Source organism: Penicilliopsis zonata (genome assembly GCF_001890105.1).
Source record: "Penicilliopsis zonata CBS 506.65 unplaced genomic scaffold ASPZOscaffold_10, whole genome shotgun sequence".
Lineage (NCBI taxonomy): Eukaryota > Fungi > Ascomycota > Eurotiomycetes > Eurotiales > Aspergillaceae > Penicilliopsis > Penicilliopsis zonata.
Genome location: NW_019208919.1, coordinates 159,783 through 184,412, shown reverse-complemented (window position 1 = coordinate 184,412; position 24,630 = coordinate 159,783). Strand labels below are relative to the sequence as shown.

General features: G+C 53.2%; 8 protein-coding genes across 8 annotated transcripts; 4 read left to right on the top strand and 4 right to left on the bottom strand.

Annotated features, from left to right (window-relative positions):
* Window positions 1-679: 679 nt before the first annotated feature.
* ASPZODRAFT_143495 (hypothetical protein) lies at window positions 680-1,081 on the top strand (the record flags this gene model as incomplete). The annotated part of the gene is made up of 1 exon (XM_022724915.1): window positions 680-1,081. The coding sequence occupies one exon, from the start codon at window positions 680-682 to the stop codon at window positions 1,079-1,081; it is 402 nt and encodes a 133-aa protein (XP_022580114.1).
* A 1,441-nt stretch (window positions 1,082-2,522) lies between these two features.
* Window positions 2,523-6,286, bottom strand: ASPZODRAFT_489153 (hypothetical protein). The gene is made up of 3 exons (XM_022728403.1): window positions 4,856-6,286; window positions 4,473-4,767; window positions 2,523-4,413 (listed from the first exon to the last, which is right to left on the bottom strand). Exons 1-3 carry the CDS (start codon window positions 6,236-6,238, stop codon window positions 2,735-2,737), a joined length of 3,357 nt encoding a protein of 1,118 aa, XP_022580113.1. The 5' UTR covers window positions 6,239-6,286; the 3' UTR covers window positions 2,523-2,734.
* Window positions 6,287-8,549: 2,263 nt separating this feature from the next.
* ASPZODRAFT_26250 (hypothetical protein) lies at window positions 8,550-10,552 on the bottom strand (the record flags this gene model as incomplete). Its single annotated transcript, XM_022728032.1, has 2 exons — window positions 9,542-10,552; window positions 8,550-9,493 (listed from the first exon to the last, which is right to left on the bottom strand). Exons 1-2 carry the CDS (start codon window positions 10,173-10,175, stop codon window positions 8,550-8,552), a joined length of 1,578 nt encoding a protein of 525 aa, XP_022580112.1. The 5' UTR covers window positions 10,176-10,552.
* A 663-nt stretch (window positions 10,553-11,215) lies between these two features.
* On the top strand, window positions 11,216-12,654 carry ASPZODRAFT_17053 (hypothetical protein; the record flags this gene model as incomplete). The annotated part of the gene is made up of 3 exons (XM_022726951.1): window positions 11,216-11,289; window positions 11,363-12,217; window positions 12,288-12,654. 3 exons carry the CDS (start codon window positions 11,216-11,218, stop codon window positions 12,652-12,654), a joined length of 1,296 nt encoding a protein of 431 aa, XP_022580111.1.
* A 643-nt stretch (window positions 12,655-13,297) lies between these two features.
* ASPZODRAFT_68521 (hypothetical protein) lies at window positions 13,298-14,287 on the bottom strand (the record flags this gene model as incomplete). Its single annotated transcript, XM_022729515.1, has 2 exons — window positions 13,298-13,905; window positions 13,981-14,287. 2 exons carry the CDS (start codon window positions 14,285-14,287, stop codon window positions 13,298-13,300), a joined length of 915 nt encoding a protein of 304 aa, XP_022580110.1.
* Window positions 14,288-17,506: 3,219 nt separating this feature from the next.
* ASPZODRAFT_133446 (hypothetical protein) lies at window positions 17,507-19,690 on the top strand. Its single transcript, XM_022723274.1, has 2 exons — window positions 17,507-17,947; window positions 18,021-19,690. Exons 1-2 carry the CDS (start codon window positions 17,852-17,854, stop codon window positions 19,395-19,397), a joined length of 1,473 nt encoding a protein of 490 aa, XP_022580109.1. The 5' UTR covers window positions 17,507-17,851; the 3' UTR covers window positions 19,398-19,690.
* ASPZODRAFT_152643 (hypothetical protein) lies at window positions 19,634-21,619 on the top strand (the record flags this gene model as incomplete). The annotated part of the gene is made up of 3 exons (XM_022725874.1): window positions 19,634-19,758; window positions 19,884-20,479; window positions 20,556-21,619. The coding sequence occupies 3 exons, from the start codon at window positions 19,634-19,636 to the stop codon at window positions 21,617-21,619; spliced, it is 1,785 nt and encodes a 594-aa protein (XP_022580108.1).
* A 53-nt stretch (window positions 21,620-21,672) lies between these two features.
* ASPZODRAFT_152642 (hypothetical protein) lies at window positions 21,673-23,468 on the bottom strand (the record flags this gene model as incomplete). Its single annotated transcript, XM_022725873.1, has 5 exons — window positions 21,673-22,064; window positions 22,086-22,155; window positions 22,243-22,567; window positions 22,628-23,319; window positions 23,433-23,468. 5 exons carry the CDS (start codon window positions 23,466-23,468, stop codon window positions 21,673-21,675), a joined length of 1,515 nt encoding a protein of 504 aa, XP_022580107.1.
* Between the last annotated feature and the right edge of the window lie 1,162 nt (window positions 23,469-24,630).

The window sequence follows — 24,630 nt, the reverse complement described above, 5'->3', positions numbered from 1 at the left end:
CCCGCCCATAACCGGAGATACCGGATTAGGACAATAGCACCCAAGCAAGCACTGGGCCATTATTGCAACATCACGCGCAGCGAATAACAGCCAGTCCAAGTGTCCGTTGATCGCCAGTGGCCCGGAGGCGAAATTTACCACGGGGTAAGGTGTCCCCCGAAGATCATTTTGGAAAAGACTGGCGTCAAACGCGGTCGGCGTTTTGACTGGCATCTCGGACAGCGTAAGCGTGTGATGCTCGGGGAAAGGGTAATCGTACCATTTACCAGATCTGCCGAGCGGCGGCAGAGGCATGCCAATCGACTCCTTCCACCTGTGGTCTCGGAGAATGGCTGCATGGGCCTTATCCATTCGTTTATCTCGTCCGAGGTGGGGGCTGACATAGGCAAATATGCTGGATCCGCATCGTACTCCGTACGGAGTACAGAACAGAGAGACCCAAGCCCTTGCCCCTCCCCCCCCCCTTTCCCCAAGGACCTTGGCATATCCAGATCTGGGTATATAAGGGCATCAGTCCACGACACTCTGTTCATCTCTGGCAACACACCTCTCCAACTCCACTCAGTACAGCTCCTACAGCTCTCCCTCTCCCTCGCCACTCCATCTTGATTTTTCCCCTCTGCAGCTCTCCTCTCATATCCTCCGTACCCCGCCAACTCAAACACAAAAGCAACCAAAAATGTATTCGTACTCGCAGGACCTTCGTTTTCTTGTCCTTTCTCCCATTCACTATGGCCCCGATGAGAGCGCGGTCGACGACCAGCCCGCCGTGAATGACAGCCTGCCCGTCTTCCCTACGCTGCACCGTTCCGACAGCACCTCATCGACGGACAGCACTGTCTCCCGGATGAGCGAGACGGACTCGCGACTGCCCAGCCAGTTCCTCTTCCTGGGTTACCCGCCCGTCCGCCGCGAGGAGACAACATCTCGTCGCCCGTCCGCCGCCGCGCCTTCCCCGAGCGGGTTCCTCTTCCTGGGCTACGACAAGCCGTCTCCTACGCGGGCAAGGCCCACGCCGGCGTCCGCAGCACGCAAATCCATAGGACCCCCCATGGGCTTCCTCTACCTCGGCCACGATTGAAGACAGTATAAAAGCACCACCTATCTCTCGGATCAGTATTTCGACCCATGTAGCAAACAGATACCAACCACGTGCACATTCACACACACTCACACCACATAACTACTACATACATCCAGTGGAATATGCAAACGCCTCTTACGTACAGAGGGAGAGTGTGCAGCGGCTTACCTCGGCTAGCGACCCCCCATCAACCCCGTCAGACAACAGCTTCCTTGTCTCCGATGTCCTTCCTGTCTTATTACACATCATTTACTACATACTACATCGTTGGACGCAGCGTCTCGATTGGACACAGCCTCCGAGTGTTTCTTTTCTTTTCTTTTCTTTTTTTTTTTCTACTTCTTTTCTTTTTCTTTTTCTTGGACATCGGCCGTCGGTCTAGATCAGGTGTCACCAATAAGACCAACACTGCCACAAACACTAGTTTGCTTCACTTGTAGTCAATAATATTGATTAGTAGCGTAGTAGCTAGTGGGAACCTAGTAAAAAGTAAGTAAAAGCTCTATACTCCGTGGATCGGAGGTAGTTCATCAGGCCATACTACATATAGTTACCTAGTAGTTAACTACGGTACCTAGTTACTAACTAGCAGACTATGCACTAACCTACTGCGTATTTCTAATCCTCCGTCCGGAGCACGGAGGGTTACGTAGGACGGGACGGAGGACGGAGGACGGAGGACGGAGAATGTTGTACGGAGTATCGTACCCCGTACTGCCAGTGGAGGTGCGTGGGGTAGGTCCGCCCTTCCCCTCCGCTCTTCCCCTCTGTATCCTCCGTTCTCCGGATCCGAATCTGGTCACCGATGATAGGCGAAATGAACTTAGTACTAGGTACTCTGTACTCTGTAGTAATTCACTAGGTACCTAATACCTAAGTACCTACCTAGGTAAGTAGACAGCGGTGAGCTTAGCTGTATCCAATAGAATTATCTGTTAATATGATTTGTGACGTCAGGTAGATCTCCTCTGTCCGTACCTTTACTCCGTACTCGTACTGTATACTCTGAACCACGGTTCGAGTAATGTTTACTCAGATATACTCCGTACTTCTAGATCATTTACTGGATGCTTCAAACTCGTCATCATGTTTACAATCAATGTACTCACGCGCGCCGCCTCAATCACATCGGCAAGCCGCTCAAATTTAAACATAGTAAGAAGGAAGCGAGAAGAAAGGAGAAAAAGAAAAGAAAAAAAAAAAAAAAAAAGAAAAAGGCCTAGCTGAGGCGCATCCCGGAAGGAAACAACTGAACACTTGTGCAATTGGACTGAAATGGACTGGGGAAAAGTGCAAGTATTAGAATTATCCTCGAGCCAGAAAATACATAAACCGCCGCAGATAGCCTAGTTAGAAGACAGTTTAATCAAAGGGAAAAGGGAGTCCGTAACTTTACAGCGGGGTGAGGGGGTTATAGTGACATACATGAAATAGGGAAGCCAAATTTAGACAGTGAACCACATAGGAAATGTATTCTGACAAAGGAAATAATAGAACTCAAGTAAGAGAAGAAAAAGCAAAGAAAAGAAGAAGAAAAAATAAATGGGGGCGGAGAAAATGGAGATGCATGCTTCGCTGACGGATGAAACGCTGGGTATCACGATTTACCGGGTAATCGACGTCGGTAGATTTGACAAAGAAGCAAGCGGCCTATCGATCCTCACCCGCCCGCGACTTGGCCCGCCGGCGGAAGAAATCCATGACCTTGCGCGCAGCCCCCGAGCTTCCTGAGTGGTGCGACGGATCGCGCTCATACTCGTACGCATCAGCGAACTTGCGCGTGTTCTTCTGCAGCACGGCCCCACGGTTATTGTTGTTGTTGATGCTGCCGCCAGTGCGTGTAGCCTGCATTGACGGGCGGCCCATGGAATCATACGGACCGATAGTGTTGCTGTTGCTATTATTATTGTTCATACTGTTGTTGTTGTTGTTGTTGTTGTAGTCGTCGTAGTAGTTGGCGCTCGATTGGTTTGAGTACTGAGGACCAAACTCACTGCCGGCATAGCCCTGTTCCGTTGAGGTGCCGTGAAGCACGGCAAATTGCTGGTCGATGTGTGCCTGGTAGTTGACCGGCTCCATCTGGGTGATGACCTCGTCGCTAGGGCCTTCGGTTACCATCCCCATCCCCATCGCATCCTGGGGCCCGTAGCTGGTCGCGCGCGCACGGGTGGTTGTCCGCGCGGGACCTGTGGCTGGACGTGGCGGGCCTCGAACCGACGACTCAAGAGGTCGCGGCTGTTGTGTCACGTGGTCGCTTTCCGGGGTCTGGGAGCGGCTAGAGGAGAAACCCTTGAGGGAGAAGGAAGGGGGCAGCAGCGAGAACCGGCGCGGGCGGTCCGGACCAGACTCGCTCTGCTTGCGTCCGGCCCCATACTGGACCGAACGCCGCGAGTCCATCGAGGAACGCGTCTCTTCCCCTGTAAACGGATCCTTCATGCTCACGGGGGGGTACCGCTTGCTACCTTTGACACGCGCGCTACCGGTGCCGTTGTTCGGGGTCACACGACTCCCACTGCCAAAGATTGAGCCCGACCGACCAAAGATCTTCTCACTGATGCCCGACACGGTGTTGGACCGCTTGTGCCCCTTGGCGGCAGAAGTGGTTGCGGTCGATGCCGTGGTAGTCGAGTCGGAAGAGGCGTTGTACTTGGCCGGCAGCTGTTGGGTGCTTGGGCGACCGATAGAGGCGAATTGGTTCGGGTCTTGCGGCATGGGCGGCGAGATCACGTACTGCTTGCTCTTCGGCTGCGCCAGGCGGCCCTGTGCCGTCGTCGCCGCGACAGTAGGCGCCACGGGTTGTCCGTACGATCCTCGAGAAGGCAGTCGGCCGGTGTTGAAGGACGCCATCGAGGCTCCTGTGGTCGGCCGGGTGGCTTGTGTGACAGGGACGGTGGCATCGGAGGTGGTGTTGCGTGGGAACTGACCAGGCGCAGGTGCCGCGGTGGTACCGGTAGCAGCGGAGCCGTGGCCATCGAATTCTCTAGAAGAGCCATGAGAGCCATGAGGCCGAGACTGTGGTACAGAATCCAGCGGCTTCTCGACCATACCACGGCTCTCGGATCCAGCGCGAGCGCGAGAGGTCCCCGAGGATTCGGGTCCGGCGCCCACGGTTTCTCCCCGAGTGGTCTGGGACTGCGGTGCGACGTATTCCACCTGGACGGTCCGGCGTTTGGCATCCCGAGAGGTCTTGGCCTTCTCTTCCAGCTGATCTTGAGAGATATCGCCCGACTGATGAACAAGGCCGCCGACTGTGGGGACGGGGTTCTGGTATGTTTTGGGGGGTTCGCGGACGGAGGCGCTGCGGGTAAGAGAGGGGCCATCTTGGCGTTCTGTTTGTGTCAGTGGGAATTTCCCAAAAAAAAAAAAAAAAAAAAGACATGAAATCTACCTGATGGAACCGTCGTATTGGCAATGTCTGCAACTTTGGTGGTGCTGCTAGTGATGTGCGAAACGACGTGTGAATATTCACTCAGCCAGCTATGGCGGGCCACCTCGAAGAGATCGGCGCGCTTGCGAGGATCGGGAACCAGAATACGTCGGAGAAGGTCACGGGCATGGGGGGTGACATATTCAGGGAAGGTCAAAGGGGTGGTGACAATGTATTTATAGAGTAGATTAATATTGTCACCATCAGGATTGGCAGGGTCATCATCAAAGGGAAGATATCCTGCAAGCATTGCATACTAAGGGGGAAAAAAAAAGAAATTAGTGATCAAAAAATTCCCAATCGATGAAGCAAAAAACTAGAGAGAAAAGGAAAATAATAATTACCAGGATGACACCACAACTCCAAACGTCAACCTTGCGTCCGGTGTACAAGGAATCGCTGACGACGAGCTCCGGGGCAGCGTAACAGGGGCTGCCGCAGCTGGTCTGCATGAGATCACCGCGGCGCAGGCCCTGGCTGTTGGTCTTGTCGAGCTGCATACGCTTGACAAACTCCTTGTTTGTGAGGTTGTACTCGATTTCCTCCTCGAGCTCATCGGCGGGGTCGAAGGTGTTGGCGAAACCAAAATCGGTGATGATGATATTACGATTGCGGTCGAGCAGGAGGTTCTCAAGTTTGAGGTCGCGGTGGACGATGCCCTTCTTGTGCAGGTAGCCGACACCGGAGACGAGCTGGGCGAAGAGACGGCGGGCGGCGTGGTCTTTGAGGTAGCGGTTGTTGAGGATGTGGTCAAACAACTCGCCGCCCGAGGCGTACTCCATGATGATTCCGATGTGGCGCTCGGTCTCGACCATCTCGTGCAGGCGGACGATGTTGGGGTGGGCGAGGTCACGAAGGATGGAGATCTCACGGTAGATCTTGGGCAGGCGGCCGGGGTTGGAGCCGAGAGACTCGCGCCGGATAAGCTTGATGGCCACCTGCACGCTACCGTCCTTCTTCCAGCCTAGCTTGACTTTTCCGAACTCACCCTCCCCGAGGGTCTGGCCGAGGATGTAGGAGCCAAAAGTGGTCCCCGTGCGTTTGCTGTGGCTGCTGCTGCGGCCGCCGCTGCGAGTCCCAGCGCCGCGGCCCCCATCGTCGACGCCATCACTGCCGACGACAGCCAGGCCGGACGTGGGAGGAGGAGGCGGAGGGGAGGATGAGGAGGCGGCGGCGGGATCGGTGTCGACCGCAGACGGGGGTGACGACCCTCGCGCACTGGCCTGGCGTGCGTGTTCGCGCTCGATATCGACGACGGGCTCACTGACGAGCATCTGATTGATGATGGCACTCGACTCCTTGATCAAGGCGGCGGCTTCCAGGCCGACGTCCGAGCGGGACTGACCGACGGAGACAGGGGTCATCTGGCCCGAGGCACCCTTTGCGCTGCCAGACCTTACACCCTGTTCTTGTTCTGGCGAGGTCCGGGGATTGGAGCGTTGCGAACGGTCATGACTGTTGGTGTCTCTTGCTTCGATGGTCTTGTCCCGGGGTTGTTGTTGTTGCTGCTGCTGCTGCTGCTTCTCCTCGCGTCTGCTGCTTTTGGAGGGCCGCGAGCTGGAATTTGGACTATATTGACTGCGGTGAGTAGACGAGGTCCTTGGAGGAGGAATCGGAGGCGTGCCGAGCAGGTCAGGAAAGTGGTTGTTAGGACGGGTAGACTGGCCGGGCGAGACGGAGAGCGGTTGCGGGCGCGGGGCGGTCATCGCCGTGGTCGACGTAGACATGGAGAAAGAATGCTACACAAGAAAGAAAAAAATAGATTTAGCGACCGAGCGTGGGCCTTCATTTTTTTTTCCCACGGGTTTATAAGGAATGTGCGGCGGGTCGTTTGTCGCGACATACCTTTCGTTTGCTTCAGCTACACGTGGATGACAGGCCAATTGATGGGCGCTCCGGTCCAGCGCAGCTCACGACACGTGAATTTGCCCTCCAGAGGGCACGATGATCTGTCCAAGTCAGTGGAAATGGTGGTGAGGGAGAGAGGTCGGGCATCTGAAAGATGAGGCTGAAACGCGGTCGGGAGGGAGAGAACGACAGAGGTGTACGGGGGGGGGAACAAAAAGAAAAGACGAAGGGGAAAAAAAAAGCAAGGATATTATTACCTGCTCTGCAGAACGGCCTGTCTCCAGCCTATATTTTATGTTCTGGTCGCACCGCTCCGAGAAAACGACGAGGCTCCCACGCGGAAAGGAGAACGGGGAGAGAGTTGTTTGACGCGCCTGGCGAAGAGCCCCAGTAACAAAAAGGGGCGGAAACCAACACTCGACGAGGGCACCCGGAGGGAACCACAGACCGCACGGAGCCACACTCACAACACATACACACACAGACGCTTTCTTCACCACTGCTGCTGCTGCTGCTGGAATTGACAAGATCGAGGGCTGGCCACGTCGCAGAGCATGATGGGGGGGGGGGGCGTTGGGAGGGGGGGGTCCAAAGGTAGGCGGTGGTAGTTTAAGGCGGGTAGGGAGCGACTAAACTCAGAGGGGCGGTCGAGGGCGGCCAGGGGGGAAAGAAATATGCGGTGGACCAGGCTGAGAAGCGGTGGACACACCAGAATGGGAGATAAAGGGAGAGACAAACGAAGGAGTACGGAAGAAGGAGAGGGAGGGGGAAAAAAACAAAAAAAAAAGAGAGAGGGAGGGAGGGAGGGAGGGTGAAAAGAGGGTGAGGAGATGAAGTGAGAGGGAGGATGAAGCTGATCATGGGTCGACCAAGTAAGTGCAAGAGTTCCGGTGTACCGAACTACACAACAACCAGTGGTCTGGTTGAGATTGAGTTTATTATTATTGTTGTTATTATTGTTATTATTATTATTATGCTGATAGATAAAGTATACTGTAGGTCCTTGACATCAAAGACCCCGTACAGGTGCTGATCGCCTCCTTACTGATAACTGGCAGGGAGACTATCTACTATCAGGTAGTAATATTATTTGAATTCAAGTAGTTACTTCGTAAGTACTTGGCAGTTAGTTACTCCGTACCTAGATAACTACCTAGGTAGCTACCTAAGTAGTTAAGTTACTACATAATCCGAGTCCTGGTGGTAGTATTCGATAGCCGTGCTTATTTGTTTACTCAAGATTAAGGGTTGTTTCAGGTCTTAGTTTCGAGGTACTTTCCTGCTGAATTAATTAGCGCCAGATCTATGACTAAGTGATCGTTTCATCATTAGTTACCTATTAGTTATTATTAACTATCTACCTAGTTAGCTATACCTAGGTACCTAGTTGATGGTTACTAGTATGCTATAGTAGAGTAAATAGTAAATAGTTAGTTATAGTTATACTCGTAGTACTCCTTGTATGATAGTCAATAAAGTAGACATCCCTGTATCCAGATATAAGAGTTCCATATCACATAGGCCTCCATACGACAGATAATCCATCAATATAATTTATGCAAGGACTGTAGGCTGCGTGGCACTCATTTATAGGCTTATGGCTTAGTCATTTCACCTAGTAAGTTTACCATATCTACCTACCTAGGTAGACATATGTAGTAACTAGTGTAAGAAGTAGGAGAAGAAGAATAGTTATAGTAAATTGCCTAGGAATAGTATTTATATAACAAAGTCATTAGGATAGAAAAGTTCAATTCACATGCTACATAGCTGGTACTTGGAAATTACCATCGTCGACTACTAACTACAGGTACCTAAGATGTAACTAACTACCAACTGCCCACATGGCTCACGAGCCTGTAGGCTGTCCCACCCACTTACATGCCTGCCACCGCATATCCAGTGCGTCGCGTCAACCATCGAGATAGTACCTGGTAGTTCTCAACGCTTGTACTCAATTAATATACAGAATTCTCCATGAAAGTGTCATTTTTGATCCAGATCTACGAGAATACCTACCGGCTTGACATTAGCTAGAGGATTAGAACGATATAAACTCGGTTTGGGATAACTATCTTAAATAACTATCTTCCTATAAATAGTACAGAGTATAGGCTGTACGTAGACTATCGTTATATTGTAAGACCTCAAAAGTGAAACCGAACCGAACAGAAAAACAAAAACCAGAAACTAAAGGTATCGTTTTCGCCCCGGCACTCGTGTACCTCCCAGAGTTGTGGGCGCCGGGGAACCATAACCGGGAGGTGGCGTAGCACGTCCCTGAACTGTACCATAAGCACTACTGGATGAAGGGGAACGGGAAGGGGAAGAAGAAGAAGAAGGAGGAGGAGGAGGAGGATTGTCCACATCCCCACCGTCCCCACCGCCAACGACAACCTGGTCGCCGTTCCTCATACGACCGACCACCATCCCTTTAGCGACGGATTTCAGCACCGCCTTGCGGCTCACCCCGGTCGCGTCGATGTACACCAGGCCCACGTTCTTGAACCCTCCCGTCAGGTGGGCGGCGATGGCGCCCGCGTCGGGCCCGTACCGATGGGAAACCATCGTGCTGGCCGCGGACGAGCTTGAGGCCAGCATGGCGCGCGCGCCGTGCTCGATCCCGTCCGCCAGTGTGGAAAAAGCAATCATCGACTTGTTCAGGATCCCAGGCTTGTAGTCTGCCCCGGACGACGGTCCAGCAGTCTTGCCTCCTCCTGCAGCAGCTGCTGTTGTTGCTGCCCGGCGTTTGTCGTTCTCCTTGTGCCGGCCTAAAGTGGCGCCCAGGCTCTGTGCGTACCGGCTTACCGAGCCTACCGTCCGAGCCGAGAGACTGGCTGCATCCTGCGAGAATGTGTTGATTTTGCGGATCCGCGTCTGTGTAGTCTCCGAGAATCGTAGCGGCGTGGGATTTGGATTGGTCTTCTTGACAAAACTGTCCGCCCCGTTGGTTAACGCGTTGGCAAGGTACGCAGACCCCGTCACAATCAGCCGTGACGCCGTCGCAGACGTCTGCACGATCGTCGAGTTTTTGTACGCCGGATGCCGGGCCATGCGAAGGTACTCGGGAGATGCATTCTCCACACTGATCTGGTTCCCTTCGCCTTCTCTCGGTAGTTCGACCTCAACGGGAGCTTAAAAAACAAGTTCAGGTTCTGTTTTGGGAAGAGGGGGGAACTCACTTTTCGACCCAGGCTTGACGTCGGGTTTCTCTACAATTTCGTAGCCGTCTGTCAGTTCACCAACCACACTACCATCCTCCTCATCCACCAAAACGATTTTGCCGTGAGACTCTGCCGGAGTCTTATCATAGGAAGAGATATAGCCTTCCCCAGGGGCGTAATCGGCCGGGTTATAAAGCGCGCAGTCCGATGGTGCGGTCTCTCGTTCCAAGAACGCGGTGCATTGCGCGAGAATGGTCTCAAAGGTGTCTACATCCTCCTGAGTCACCTTTTGGGGTCCAGACCCAATGCCAGGGAACTCGATTCGAATAAAGGCTCCTGCGTCGGGTCCCATATCCCAGCGGGGAATCAGATAGCTGTTCGGCGGCTGGTGGTAGATCTGCGCCGTGGCAGGGAGAGCCATGTCAAGTTCTGGCGGAAGATGTAGATGGAGGTAGAAGTCTTCCTCCTCTGGGGGTTCTGAGGGGACTGCCGTGTTGGGCTGCTCAGGGAACGTCGTTGTCGTGGGGACCATCAGGAGAGACAGGGTCTGAGGACCAGATGGAGTGAGAGCCGATTCCTTTCCATTCTGAATATGGAACGCCCGGATATTCTTGATGCTGTAGAGCAAACGGGGATCATGATGAGATGCCATCCTGGTGCAACCCTCGTTGGTTCTGATATGCAAGCCTTATCGTTGGGATAGCGCTATGACGTCGATGGGGCGGGAAGAATAGCAAAAAAAACAAAGTCGACTCTGGCTTGGAAAACTCTTATATATCACAATAAAGAATCGCTCAAGCTCCAGGTAGAGGTAGTAGAGTCATCAGGAATGAGAGAAAAGAAATCCAGAGAAGATCAAGAACAAAAGGTCGGGGTAGAGCCCTCAAGCGACAATATAAGCGCCTTGCCTTTCTTGGCAACAGGGGAGGGGCTGCTGCGCCACATACACGTGAGGTGTGGCGTGCCATTGACGGACAGGTGGCGTTCTCAAGGCAGATGGAATAAGAGTGGGAGAAACAACAGATGAATGAGCTATCACTAGCCATTTGAAGTAGAAAGAGATATCACTCGATGAATTGACACATTTATCATGATTCTGTGTAAGTAGAATAGGTAGTTCCTATTCATTAGTTATACTGCATATAACACCTTGGCCACTGTAGCCGCCGAGGCTATTGGCAAAACCTGATTGGTGTCCAAACCAACAGACTGGAAGGTTCGCCGCGAATAGAATCAATACTTGATATATAGCTGGTTAGAAATCCAATGATATCTGGTCAAGTTGTTATCTGCTAGTTTAACGCTGTTGTATACTCCGTACCTGTCTGTAGCCATGAGATAGCTAGCCAAACAGGACTTGATACTAACCTAGTAACAAAGATTAGCCTCGAAACCATGTAGTATACTCCGTATTAGTCAGTTCTATAGAGCTCGTAGCTATGTAGTAACTATAGAGAGGCATAAGTTTAAGCACTGTTCAGTATTTACTAATGTTGTTGTACTCCGCGGGATAACCGCAACTAGCCGAGGTTGTTTTTGACGTAAGAAGCCTGGGGCTCCCTCGTGATTCTCCAGCATCTCTACTTTAATTCCACCACCACGTCTTCAGGTTTATGGTTTCTCCCGGATTAACTGAAGATTTTACATTTACTGGTAGAATCTCGATCACTTGAGTTCAAGTCACTGTCTTCCATGGCGTCTCTCACACGCGTGTTGCGGCCCTTGGCTCGCCCTGCTCTCCGACTGACCTACCGACCGCTTCACTGGTATGAACCTGAAGCTGACAAAGGAAAAGAAAAAGAAAAAAGAAACCAATAGATGCTGATAAAAAAACTATAGCTCACATGCCTTCTCTACGACTCTTCGCCGGCGGGAGACGGATCTAAGCGGGTTGACGCCAACGCCGATCACGTACCTGTCCGAAACAGAATCCCTGATGGCGGAGACGGTGGCCAAGTTCGCGACGGAGCAGATCGGGCCGAAGGTGCGGGAGATGGACGAGGCAGAGACGATGGACCCGGACGTGGTGTCGCAGCTGTTTGAGCAGGGGTTGATGGGGATCGAGATTCCCGAGGAGTACGGGGGCGCGGGAATGAACTTCACGTCGGCGATCGTGGCGATCGAGGAGCTGGCGCGCGTGGACCCGAGCGTCAGCGTGCTGGTGGACGTGCACAACACGTTGGTCAACACGGCGATTTTGACGCACGGTGACGCCCGCTCCCAGCGCACCTGGCTGCCCAAGCTGGCGACGGGCACCGTGGGCTCCTTCTGTCTGTCGGAACCGGTGTCTGGCTCCGACGCCTTCGCCCTGCAGACCAAAGCCGAGAAAACGGCCGACGGCTCGGGCTATAGGCTCAACGGGTCTAAGATGTGGATCACTAACTCCATGGAGGCGGGCATCTTCATCGTCTTCGCCAACCTTGACCCTAGCAAGGGATACAAGGGCATCTCTGCCTTTGTCGTCGAGAAGGACACCCCGGGCTTCTCCATCGCTAAGAAGGAGAAGAAGCTCGGCATCCGTGCTAGCAGCACCTGCGTCATCAACCTCGATGATGTCCTCGTCCCCGCCGCCAACTTGCTCGGCCAAGAGGGCCAGGGATACAAGTATGCCATTAGCATTTTGAACGAGGGCCGCATCGGCATCGCTGCTCAGATGACAGGCTTAGCCCTCGGTGCCTGGGAGAATGCAGCTCGGTATTCTCCCCCCCCCCCCCTCCCTGAGAGACTCTATGATATATGAGATATTCAAGTACTAACTAGACAGTTACGTCTGGAACGACCGTCGCCAGTTCGGTCAGCTCATCGGTACGTTCCAGGGAATGCAGCACCAGCTGGCGCAGGCCTACACGGAGATCGCGGCGGCGCGCGCCCTCGTCTACAACGCCGCCCGTAAGAAGGAGGCCGGTCAGGATTTTGTCCAGGATGCCGCCATGGCCAAACTGTACGCCTCCCAGGTTGCCGGGCGGGTTGCGGGTTCCGCCGTCGAGTGGATGGGTGGCATGGGCTTCGTCCGCGAGGGCATCGCCGAGAAAATGTTCCGCGACAGCAAGATCGGCGCCATCTACGAGGGGACGAGTAACATCCAGCTGCAGACGATTGCAAAGCTCTTACAGAAGACCTACACGAATTAGTTTTCTTCTCCTTTTCGAAATTTCTTGTCTGACTCAATAGGTATATGCATAGAAAGGGGTTGCAATACAATCATGTCGACTGGCTTGTCAGTCTAAGACATTTTAAAATTCTTTTGACTGGAACTAGTAGTACTGTTCCATGGTATATCCAAACGACTTTTCTGAGAGACTTTTCATGTCTCATAATATAGATAAATATATCTGCAGCCTGGTGGGGATGAAACCAGACCTGCGTGGTGCATATATCTAGGTATCTCTCGAGTTTGTCCCTACAGTTCATCATGCATGCTATTCATGAAAATTTCCCCTGGTGGACAGGAGAACGCAATGACGTCTCAAAGATCCTTGTCTTATGGCCAATTCTTCCACATCAAGTCATACTTTTTCGTGTACGTTAGGGCCGTCTCAACACAATTACTATTGTGTGAGAGTTGTTTTTGACAGAACGACCGAGAGCCAATGCCTGCCTCACAAAGTGCGAATGGAGACCATCCGTCTGAAGTCGTAGGGACCTCCTACGGGCTTCTTTATAAGCTCAAATAGAAGGAAGAGAGTCTTCTTCTCTTCCCCCCACGCTTGGGGAATGCGAGCAGCGGACCAAGAAAAGGCCGATTGAAAAGCCAGTCCTGTGCAAGATCCCGATTCACGCTTGAGATGTCCAGCTATAGGGAGGATACGGCGGTGTAACAGGTACATGACCGACATGATTGGGGGCCGTAAACGGCGGGAGAGTTTGAGCCAGAGGACGACCGTCTTGCTTTCGTTCCATAGAGATAGTCGGCACGGACATTGATCGATGACCGGAATGATAAGCAACAGGGTGCTGGAGATGAGGTAGCAGCGGTTCGCCTTGTGCCTGACTGGCACTTACGGGAGGATAATGGTGAGGAGGAGGTGGATAGGGGTGGATCGAGGGTGCAGCGAGACGGACACCATCCCCAGGGGCGCTATATCCATACTGACTCGCTCCACCTAAATAGGCAGTCGAGGTTGTGTGAGGTCCCTGGGCGGGTTGAGTTTGTCTGTCGAGGAGGTATGGTTTCCCCTCGCGAGGATAGTCCGTTTCTGGAAGCTCGCCGGTGGAGGGGGGTCGAGTGGATGGGTATGGCCAGTCATGGGAAACCGAGGCTCGGCTAGATGATGACACGTCCGATGGTGCTTGCGAGATGGCAATTTCACTGAACGGAGCCGGGGCATGAGAGGCGGGTAAGACCGATGAAGCGACGCTTGTCTGCCTGGATCGAGGCACCTCTGTGTCTGATTTTTTTTCGAAGAATCAAAGGCTGCTCCGCTCGGAACGAGATAAACTTCCAGAGGCGCTCTTACCAGTTTCAGAGTAGTCCGAGTAGGTTTGCTTCATGGACAGCTGGCTTTTGAGCAGAGAAATCTCCTCCTGTAGCTCCATGTTGTGCTGGAACAAATGGTCGTACTGCTCTCCCTTGGCTTTCAGCTCCTGAACCTCCCTCTGCAGCCTATCAATATGCTCTTTGGTCCGTTGACGGATGGTTCTCTGCGCCTCCCGGTCATTGGCCCTCTTCCTTTCCAGCTGTTCGGCCGAGAGGGTCGTGACCTTTCGTGTTCCAGCTCGAGATTCGCGTCGCCTGGGCGCCGTAGCTTCTTTCCCAGGGCCCATAATGCCTTTTTTACAGACTGACTGGTCAGCGAGATGTCTCACAAACAGGAGAAGATGAATTATTGTCCTACGTACCTATTGGTGCAATGGAGCAGCCTCCTCGAAGCTGCAGACGCGCTACTTGAGGCGGTCAAATCTCATTGCGTGGGTTCTGGATGGTAAGAAAAAACAATGAGAAGTAAAAACAGATACAGAAGAGGCAAATATGTGTAATATGAATGAAAGAAGGCTGAACGGTGAAGAAAGAGAGAGAGAGAGAGAAGCTGCTGGAGGTGTACTCAGGTGTAGTTGCAAGCTTTCCACTTTCGGGAGGTGCCGCCATCGTTTAAATACCACCCTCACTCCCGGCATGGAACCGTTCCTTTTCTCCAGATCACCATCGCTCAGACTCCATGATCTAGACAGATCATCCTCCGAGCGTCGTCCGCAGATGGACCCTTCCTAATTATCTGGGACCAATGATCTCCCAAGTCGAACGGCCGACAGCCCTGTAGTAGCAGGTTCCATCTGCTAGGGGAGGGGGGGCGACAGCAGGTGGAAAGGCATGTACTAGTATGAGGTACCAGGCTCCACCATCTAGAGCTGTCGACTTTCCAAGAGTCTACTACAGTACGACGGTGGTCAGGGGTGCGACTGCAAGCTAGAAAAAGCTTTTTCACTAAGATTTGGATTTGCGGGACCCAGTCAGTCGTTATGTGTGCCACCTCCGAAGTACAGGGGATCGGGGCCTATATTCGCCCTGTTCTCGACAAGCCCACCGGTTGACGGTGGATACGGGACGAGAAGGGGATCGAGAGACCGGACTGCAGATGAGTGAGGTCACTGGCGTTCTGCTTGGGGAAGAAGAGAGTGTGTGTTGGTTCCGAATCAGCATTGAGTAAAGTACCTAACCTCCCTAACGCTTGCTTCGTATAAAATACGGAATAACTAATATGGCTCTCAGATTATCAGTCTCTATCATTACGGAGTACAGTTAGGTAACTAACTACTTACTACCAAAAACCCAGTACCCAAGTTATTCTTAGCATCGTCATCGTATCAGCAGGCTCAACGCAAACGCGTTATCTTATAAAAGGAAAAAGGTCGGCTTGTCACGGCGGTAGAGGAAACAGGGCCAACGGAAGAGACGGACAGCAGACTAACATTCAGACGGGACAATTGTGGCCTCATCATTTGTCTTCATGTACGTGGTCATGTACTCCGTAGCCTTGGCCGGCTAATCTAGCGCCGAAGCAAAGATCGGTCGAGAGACGTTTTTCTTTGTTCTCTATTTAGATCGAGAGTTAACGATGGGCTGGACCGGCCATCATTGGCCGACGTCGCAACCAGCAAAGCCTCGCGTTGCTGAGAACAAAGAAAAGTCGAAATACGGCGCAGTCACCCCAACCCGTGGGTACGGGAGGCGGAAGGCTGGCGCATGGCGTTGCCCATCACCGAGGCGATCCAACAAGCTATCCCGAGTTAATTATTATTATTTATTGTTATGTATGTAGTAGTATTGCTTTTTCGAAGGAGAAGGGGGGGGGGATGAAAAATAGAAAAAAAAAAAATATCACGCCCCTGGTAGGGGAGAATCTTACTTACAGCTTCTTCTGACTAGGAACTAACTCCCATACCTAAACTACGGAGTACCTTGCCTTAGGTACCTAGTAATTAGTTAGTTAGTAGTTAACTAGTTAGTTATCTTCTAACTACCTAGTACTACATAGTAACTACTCCGTACATACTAGGTCTGGCATGCGGGAAAATGCTTATTTTTCCACTTCGTGGGACTCGTACCAGAGAAAAAGGCGGGTGTTTGTATCCTCCGGGAGGGGCTTCTGGGCCAGGAAGAATCGTAAGAAGTAATAATCCCGTCTAGAGAGAAGTCTAGTTATGTGGGACCAACCGGCATTAATTATTGTCATTATTATTATGGTTTCTCCGGAGTTGGGACGGAGGATTCACCACGTAGGTAAAGTCAGGCGAGCGGACGAATCCCGATGATGATACTCTGAGCCTGGCCTTGGGAGTCATTGTCCCATGTAGCTGATAGTTTCTCTTTCCCTGCTGATCCCAATCTCATCTCTCCTCTGCATTGACCAACACAACGACGTATCTATGATGTCCTTCCAACGCTGCCGACAGCCGGACGATCTGGGTAGTCGGTACTCTAGATGTGGATGCCGTAACCAAGTTACAGGCCAGGTCGGAATTATTGGGTCGCCGCTCTTGTTGTAGGCATTTCGAAGATGCTGGGGTCTCCTCCAAACTTGTTGTTCCTCTCGGTTGATTCGCAAGCATCACTGCCTGGCTCTCGCCAGTGGTTTGTTGTCCCACCCCCTTCAAAGCATTGAACCCTTCCATCATGTCTGGATCTCACCATCAGGCCATCGAGTCTGTGTGTGGAGCATTGCTCGGTCCTATGTAGAATATTAGTTAGAAACCCCGTAACCATAAAATATAATCCATTCAGTTTGATCGGATCGACGCCGATGCTGGACCGTGATTGTAGGATCCGCTGATCGGAGCACCGGTAATTGCTAGCATCCTTCTAACAGGTTAGAAAGTTACTGTAGTAGTTGCTTACTGCGTACTACTCGGATAGTTTTCTTCGTCAGGTCGAAACCACCGTCTTCCATCACACGACACTTGGGATGATTGCGAGGGCAGTTGAGCCGCACGCGATCATCGTGTGTGGATCGTCAACACCGTGTTAAAGCCGAGGAGGGGCTCTGTCTTGGAATTATACTCCGTAATAATAACCGAAGGCTGTTGGCTTGTTTCAAACGCTTCTTTGCACAGGAGCCATAGAAATGAGGTAAATAACAAATTACTAAATATTGAACCTTCTCTTAGGCAGAGCAGCTTAACGGGTTTACCGAATCTTACCTGGTACAGAGTACATACCAGGTACCTAAGGTAAGGTACTCCGTAGGAGGTGCTCTGGAAGTACTGCATCAGCCTTCAGGCTTAGTTGCAGCCATTTTCATTACTATGTATGTGTGCTAATTTCATCGTCATGAATAATAATAGCATCGAAGAAATTATATCCGACCACTCAGGATAGCAATCCTGAAATGGTACTTTTGTCAGCGGGGATCTCCTCGTCATTATTACCGTACCGTACCGTACAGCATTCGCAACATCCAATGCAATTAGGTAACTACTAGGTACCTAGTTAGTTACTCCCTAGTTATTCCGTACTCCTACTTCCTAGCCTAACCACCAAACTTACCCAACCAACCATCTATCTACGGAGTACTAATTACCTCCTAACCAACCAACTAGTTAACTAGCTACTCCTAGTTAGAGTTAGTTGGAAGTATTGGAAGTACCTCCTACGGATACCTCCTCGGAGCACTTCGTACAAGCCCAAGAATTCTCCACACCCACACCCACACCCACACATACAGCTGGAACTGGACTGGAGCTTCTGTCGACGCGATCTGTCCTTTGGGCAAGCGCGTTTGCAAGGATCAAACAGTCAGCAGATGAGCTAGCTGGACTGGGCCATGGAAAGCTAGCTGCTGGTGTCTGGCATTATTTGCTGCTACTCCAGTGTGCTCAATTGGCACGCCGACGATGGACCCGACCTACAAAGTGCGAAAGGAGGCCTTTGTCTCCAATCTCTCCGGGGGCAGCATTTGGGAAATCAATGCTGTCACCTTGGTTGCTCCTGTAAGCGACGGTTCTTGTGGTTTCTCTTGATAATCCGCCTCTTCTGACTCGGAGCTTTCCCCTCGATTTCCAGGTGTCGGTTCTGCTCTGGTCGGCCCTGCAAGCTCGCCGCTCGTTTTTCTCGCCATATACGCCCACCGCGCTGGTGACCGACTTCCTCCTCAATGTCTCGGCTATTCTCTTCGCCACCACGTTGTATTCGTCCGCTCCACTCCTCTTGATTCTCTTCCTGCTCTCCCCTGCGGCTCTGGTCTTTCTCACGCCGAAGCCCACCCGCCCCAAGGCGAAGCGACCACCTCGATTCGCAGCGCAACAAAGTCAGGATGCGCAATCCGGCGGGGCAGACAGTGCACCGCGGCCGCTGCCGACGCTTCCGTTTCTTACGACTTATCGCGGCGCCATGATGGTGGTAACCTGCCTATCGATCCTGGCTGTGGACTTTCCGGTCTTCCCCCGCCGATTCGCTAAGGCCGAGAACTGGGGCACGTCGCTAATGGACCTCGGGGTGGGATCGTTTGTCTTCTCGGCTGGCGTGGTCTCTGCGCGCTCGGTCCTCAGAGAGCGTGAGGAGAAGAGACCGCTGGCGCAGAGGCTGCCCGTTTCGGCGCGACACTCGATCCCGTTGCTTGTTCTTGGGTTGATTCGATTGTACAGTGTCAAGGGCCTCGACTACGCAGAGCATGTCACGGAATATGGCGTGCATTGGAATTTCTTCTTCACGCTCGGGTTTCTCCCCCCGTTCGTCGAGCTCTTCTCCTCACTGACGGCCTTTGTCCCCTCGTTCGAGATCCTCTCCCTCGCCATCGTCGTCCTGTATCAGGTCGTGCTGGAGTCTACCGATCTCAAAGCGTACATTCTCGTCTCTCCGCGCGGTCCAGATCTTCTCTCCAAGAATAGAGAAGGCGTCTTCTCTTTCCTCGGCTACCTGGCCATCTTCCTCGCCGGCCGGGCCGCCGGGGTCCGCGTCATGGGTAGTGGAGCGGCGCCACGCCAGGCTCGCCGGAGAACCCTGATCAGTCTGGGGCTCGGATCGCTCTTCTGGTCCATTCTCTTTGTGCTCAATTCAACCTACGCCCTGGGATACGGAGCTAAGATTCCCGTATCGCGGCGACTGGCGAACATGCCATATGTGCTTTGGATCGCCGCGTTCAACAACGCCCAGATCTTCCTTTTCTGCCTGATCGACACCCTCCTTTTCCCCCTTGCTCACAAGCCTGCCGACCGCGGTAGCACCTTGCCCCCCGCTACCAGCCAGATCATGGCCGCCTTCAACCAGAACGGCCTGCTCATATTCCTAGCTGCAAATCTCCTGACCGGAGCCGTCAACCTGACTGTTTCCACCCTCGATGCCAGTACCGCCCAGGCGATGCTCATTCTGACGGTCTACGCAGCTACCATCACGGGTGTTGCGATGGGACTGAACAAATTCGGCATCAAACTGAAGCTTTAGCGTATGTATATTATAGATTCAAAATATAGCCTGAGTAGACTTGTCCTCGACCAGTCTTGATTACATAATAAGAATTAATACTTTGGTACGCGACCGGCCCGTTGCAGACCGCCTACCAAACAAAGCTAGCCGTAAGCCTCGTGGAGTTGCAAACCGGAAGGCGCCCAAACCACAGCGTCAATGGCCTCAGGCAGGCGCAATCCACGCATCGCATATCAGGCATTCAGTTGCCCAGCATGAGCGATTCCCGTCGGTTTCTCAACTACCCGCGGCCTTGCGAGCACCCCGTCGTGCCGTACAAGCAGGAGGCCCAGTCAATTCCTGTCTTCAGGGGGTATCCCTTGGTCATTGGAGCTGCTTTGTAAGTAGGTACCAGCTACTTAGTTACCAGGTAACTACTAGGTACTTGACTACTAAGTAGCTGGAGATCTTTGCAGCCTTGTTGCAAGGCTTTATATCGTTTCACAGCTGATTGTATCCTTGCAGAATCCGGTCGATTGGGCTCGTTCAGGCTCATTTCTGGCGGAACGCCGGCTTCCACGTTATTCACGAAATCAAAGATCTAACCCGGTACGGCGCATGTTATGACCCGACTGTGGTGCCCGTCGTATCCCCCGAGCACAGGGAGAAGAATGGCGGCACACGGAACGTGCCAGCTGCGCGCGATAAAAAGAACGAGGGCGGGCTTGGATATTACTATACCTCGGTGGACTACCGGGAGCGCTACCTGTCGGGAGAATTGACACCCCGGGCTGTGACCGACGCACTTTTATCGCTTGTCCAACGCGATATCGAGCCACGGACGGACCATTCGACGGCCTTTCTTGAGTCGCAGGTCGAGGCAATCCGGGCGGCGGCGGACGCGTCGACAAAACGGTACCAGGAGGGGGTGTCCTTGGGCCCGCTTGACGGGGTTCCAGTCGCCATCAAGGACGAGGCGCACATAAAAGGATATAAGCGGATGTTGGGGACGAACCTTGACTTCAAGGGCGGCTGTGATGAAACCTCGTGGTGTGTGAAGAAGTGGGAGGAAGCGGGGGCCATTGTCATTGGAAAGACGACCATGCATGAGCTCGGACTGGGTGAGTTCTCCTTCTCCTTTCTCAATGACACTTAACTAGCGGGATCTCCCTAGATGGGAGTTTCTGACAATAGCAGATACAAACAACAACAACCCTAATTACGGGACGCCGAGGAACCCCCACAACACCCAGTACTACTGCGGCGGCTCCTCTGGCGGATCCAGCTACGCCGTGGGCGCAGGCCTGGTACCCATTGCGCTGGGGGTAGATGGAGGAGGGTCGATTCGTATCCCCTCATCATTCTGTGGGGTCTGGGGCCTGAAAACGTCGCACGGCCGCGTGTCGGCCGCTCCGACAGTCGGCCTGTCCTCCTCCATGGGCGCCTATGGGCCCTTGGCAGCCAGCATCGACGATTTGGCGCTGGCATACCGGGTCATGGCCGCCCCAGCACCTGCAGCACAGGACCCCATTTCGGCGCAGTTTCCGGATCCTACAACCGAAAGTGCCTTGTTTAGTACTAAAAATGGAGATGCCACCACCAAAACCATTGGCATCGTCCGATCATGGATCGACCGGGCCGAACCGGCGGTTCGCGCCGTCTTCGACGCGACGATCGACCACTACCGCTCCCAGCCGGGGTACACCGTCGTGGACATCGACATCCCCTACCTGGTGCAGGGCCAGCGGGCGCACGCGCTGACCATCATGGCGGAGATCGCCTCTGGCGTGACCCCCGCGCAGATCCGGCGCCTCACCCCGCCGAACCAGGTGCTGGTCAGCATGGGTTCGATGCAGGTCACGGCGCAGGATCTCATCGCCTCGCAGCGGCTGCGCGCACTCTTGATGTCGCACCTCGCTCACCTCTTCCGCACGCATCCGGGTCTCGTCATTGTCACGCCCACCACGCCGATTCCCGGGTGGAAGATCACCGGCGGGAACGCGGACCTCTCCCACGGCCTGTCTGATGGAGCCTCCTCCATCCGGAACATGGAGTACGTCTGGCTGGCTAACTTCACGGGGTGTCCCGCCATCAGCTGTCCCGCCGGTTATTCCGACGACGGCGTTCCCATCGGCGTGATGGGGATGAGCGAATGGGGCAGCGAGGAAGATTTATTTGTCTTTGCGCGGGACGGTGAGGCGCTTCTCAAGAAAGACCGCCACGCTCCAGAGAGATGGGTGGACGTTTTTGCCCAGCTATAGTATAGTATGTAACTAGTATATAAGTCAATTAATTAAGATTACTAAAGCTACTGCTAAATCCATATCCCCTCCCCCCCCTTTGGCACGAAAAACTCACAACCCAGCCCTGCCGCCTCCCCCTGTTCCCTGAGTTCCTGTAGGATCCGATCTCCAGGCGGTGGTCCATCCGTCAACCCGTCCTTGATATGGATGATGTACACGGATAACCCTGTGAGCGGAAGACGGCGTAGATCAGCCCAGCGCGTGTGCCTGAGACCTTCTTTTCCTTCTTTTCCTTCTTCTTCTTCTTCTTCTTCTTCTGAGTCACCGTCGACAACCTCGGCGAGGGAAGGGGTTTGTTCGTCATGAACCAGGTCGGGGGGTTCATCTTGGCTGGTGTCATGAGAATTTGTATTCCTCTCTGTTCTAGAAATGGACCCTCCATCGTCTGTAGTGGTAGTAGTTGCTGCTGCTCTCTCTCTCTGACCCCTTTTCGACTTGGGACTCACTTGCTCCCCCCCGTCTGTAGGACTGAGGTCGCGCTTCCGTTTCCCGGGCTTCAAATTATTATTATTATTATTATTGGTGGTGCTAATCTTGGAGGTGGCCATCTTCTCTCGATCTGTCCCCTGCCGGGCGACGACCAGCCCCGCCAAGACCGACAATTCGGCAATCAGATGTCGCGGACAGAGATGGCCGTACAGCGAGGCGTCGTCCGTGGCGTCGTTGTAGGAGCATTCGATGAAGATGGCGCGCAGGGCGCCCGCGGCGACTTTCGGCGCGGCGACTTCCCATACACGTCTATTACGCGGGTCCAGCGAGGTCGAGTCCGGCTCGACGTCGCCAAAGACGATGATCTCGCTTCCTGTTGCGTGGTCGTGGATGAAGAACGCGGAGCTCTCGACTGTGGCCCATGCGTCTTTGGGGGTGGAGGCGACTAATCGCGGAGAGCGGGCGGGTGAATATATCCTGAACATTAGCAATCAACATTTCAAAAACGACCGGTTCAACAATGGTTGCTTTAAATACCCATCTGTGAGGTCTACCGAGATGGCCCGCGAAGGCAACATCAACGGATCGGCAGTGAAGACAGAGCTCCCCACGCGGTGATGCCTGCTGGTCTCGGGATGGTAGCGCTGCCGACAGCGGCCGTGGCTAACGCTGAGACATTTGGCGAGGAGACCATCGCAGGCGCGGACGTAGCCCTTTGTCTCGCCGCGTCCGAAGCGCGGGTTACCCCCCTCGACGAGACGGTGATAGGTGAGCAGACCGGCGCCGCCGTCTTCGTCGGAGAGATTGGGCCAGATGACGTCGTTGAAGAGGTGGTTCTTGATCGCGGAGATGGTCGAGGGCAGGGCGGCGACGGTCTTGGGCCCGGCGCCGGCCTCGAGGATGGGCGTGTTGATCGCAAGGCCAGACAGGTGGTCCAGGTGTGGGTGTGTGATGAAGACGGCGCCGATGATCTCGCGGAAGATGTGCGCCGCGTTGGCCTGCCCCGTCCGGCACGGCAGCGTCAGCCCGGTAAACGGGCCTTGCGTCATGGTGGCCCCTGTTGCTATCGGGGTTGCTGTCGCGGCCATCGACCGCTCGAGGGTCCGGATGATGCCTGCCAGCAGGGTGCCTGCATCTACCGCGATCACCGAGTTGCTCGTCCACTGTTTGGATGTCGATCGGACCAGCAGGCCCGTTACGCTGTCTTCACGGGGGCCTCCGGTGGGACCCTATCGCCATTTTTTTTTTCTTTTAGCTATCTGTCCACGTTTTTTCATGTCTGTCTGAGACTCTCTGAGACTGTCTGTCTCATCGCCGTCATTATATACCAGGCTAGACTCACCAGGACAATGACTTGAAACGCCGCCTTGCCAGCCATATTCTCTATATCAATGTGACGGAGGAAGGGTCTATTTTTGAGTGTCTCTTGTCTAGACAGCAGTTTGGTTTGGTTCTCATGCTCTGTACGACCGCTCGTCGTGAGGCCAAATCCGTCGCACAGCGACCGGAGATCAATCTCTTAGCACTTCAGACAGACGGCGATACACCGACCGGCTAGATGCATTGAGAGGAGAGATTCGGGATTCTAGATATCGTGAATGTTTTTCTTGAGTCGAGTCTCCGCTTAGTAGCTGAAAAGTATTTTGCGGCAATCTACCCATGTCAGTCAAATTATCCAGCTATACCCCTGTGACTAAACATAACTTGCCTGTTTAACAATGGCTGACAGATTTTTCAATCCCTTTGACAGTTCTGACAATGGGAAGAAAGAATTGTTGAGCGTGAAACAAAGACAGAGCCCGATCGGCCTGTGGCTGGGGGGAGGCAAGATGCAGGCCGCATGCACCTCTCGGAAACTATTGGCAGCCCAGATACAGGCAAGGATTTCCAGTCGTATATATTTTCCTTCAGACGAAGTCCTCTTTCGGATTCTCTGCCTTCTCTCTCGTCGGTTTATCTGTCAAATCAAGTGTGGAGCTGGAGCTAGGCTGAGCAGCGCAAGGACCAGGAACCGATCACAAGCCAGCTGAACGCATGAAATCAAGATCTCAGACCCGATCGATCAGCAGGATGGAGGGTATATCGAGGGAATAACTGGCAAAAGCACCTGTAGTTTCGTGAGGAACTGCTCCTTTGAACGACTATGCGTAGATCAAGTGGCGATGGATGTGGAGAAAGTGAGTGGATGGAATACGATCCCGAACACGGGGTATTAAGTAAAATAATAGTTACAGTTGAACCAAGTTGTAATAGAAGTTCAAACAGCAGTAGACCATCTAACTACTAGATAATACAAGTAATGGAGTGATTATGTCACTTTCAACATAACCACCACTCCTGTGTCGTGTCCAGCAACTGCGTGATGCCTAGGTATCATATTGCTCGCACAAGGTGAGGTGCGAGAGGGAGGGAGGTATCAGGCCAGGCTGGATCTGTAACAAGCGACATATACAGAAAAGCCATATTTCGGATCCCACATGTACGTGACTTCGTTGAGAGAGAAACATTGCAAGGAACGCCAGGGAAACATCCGAGTGTAA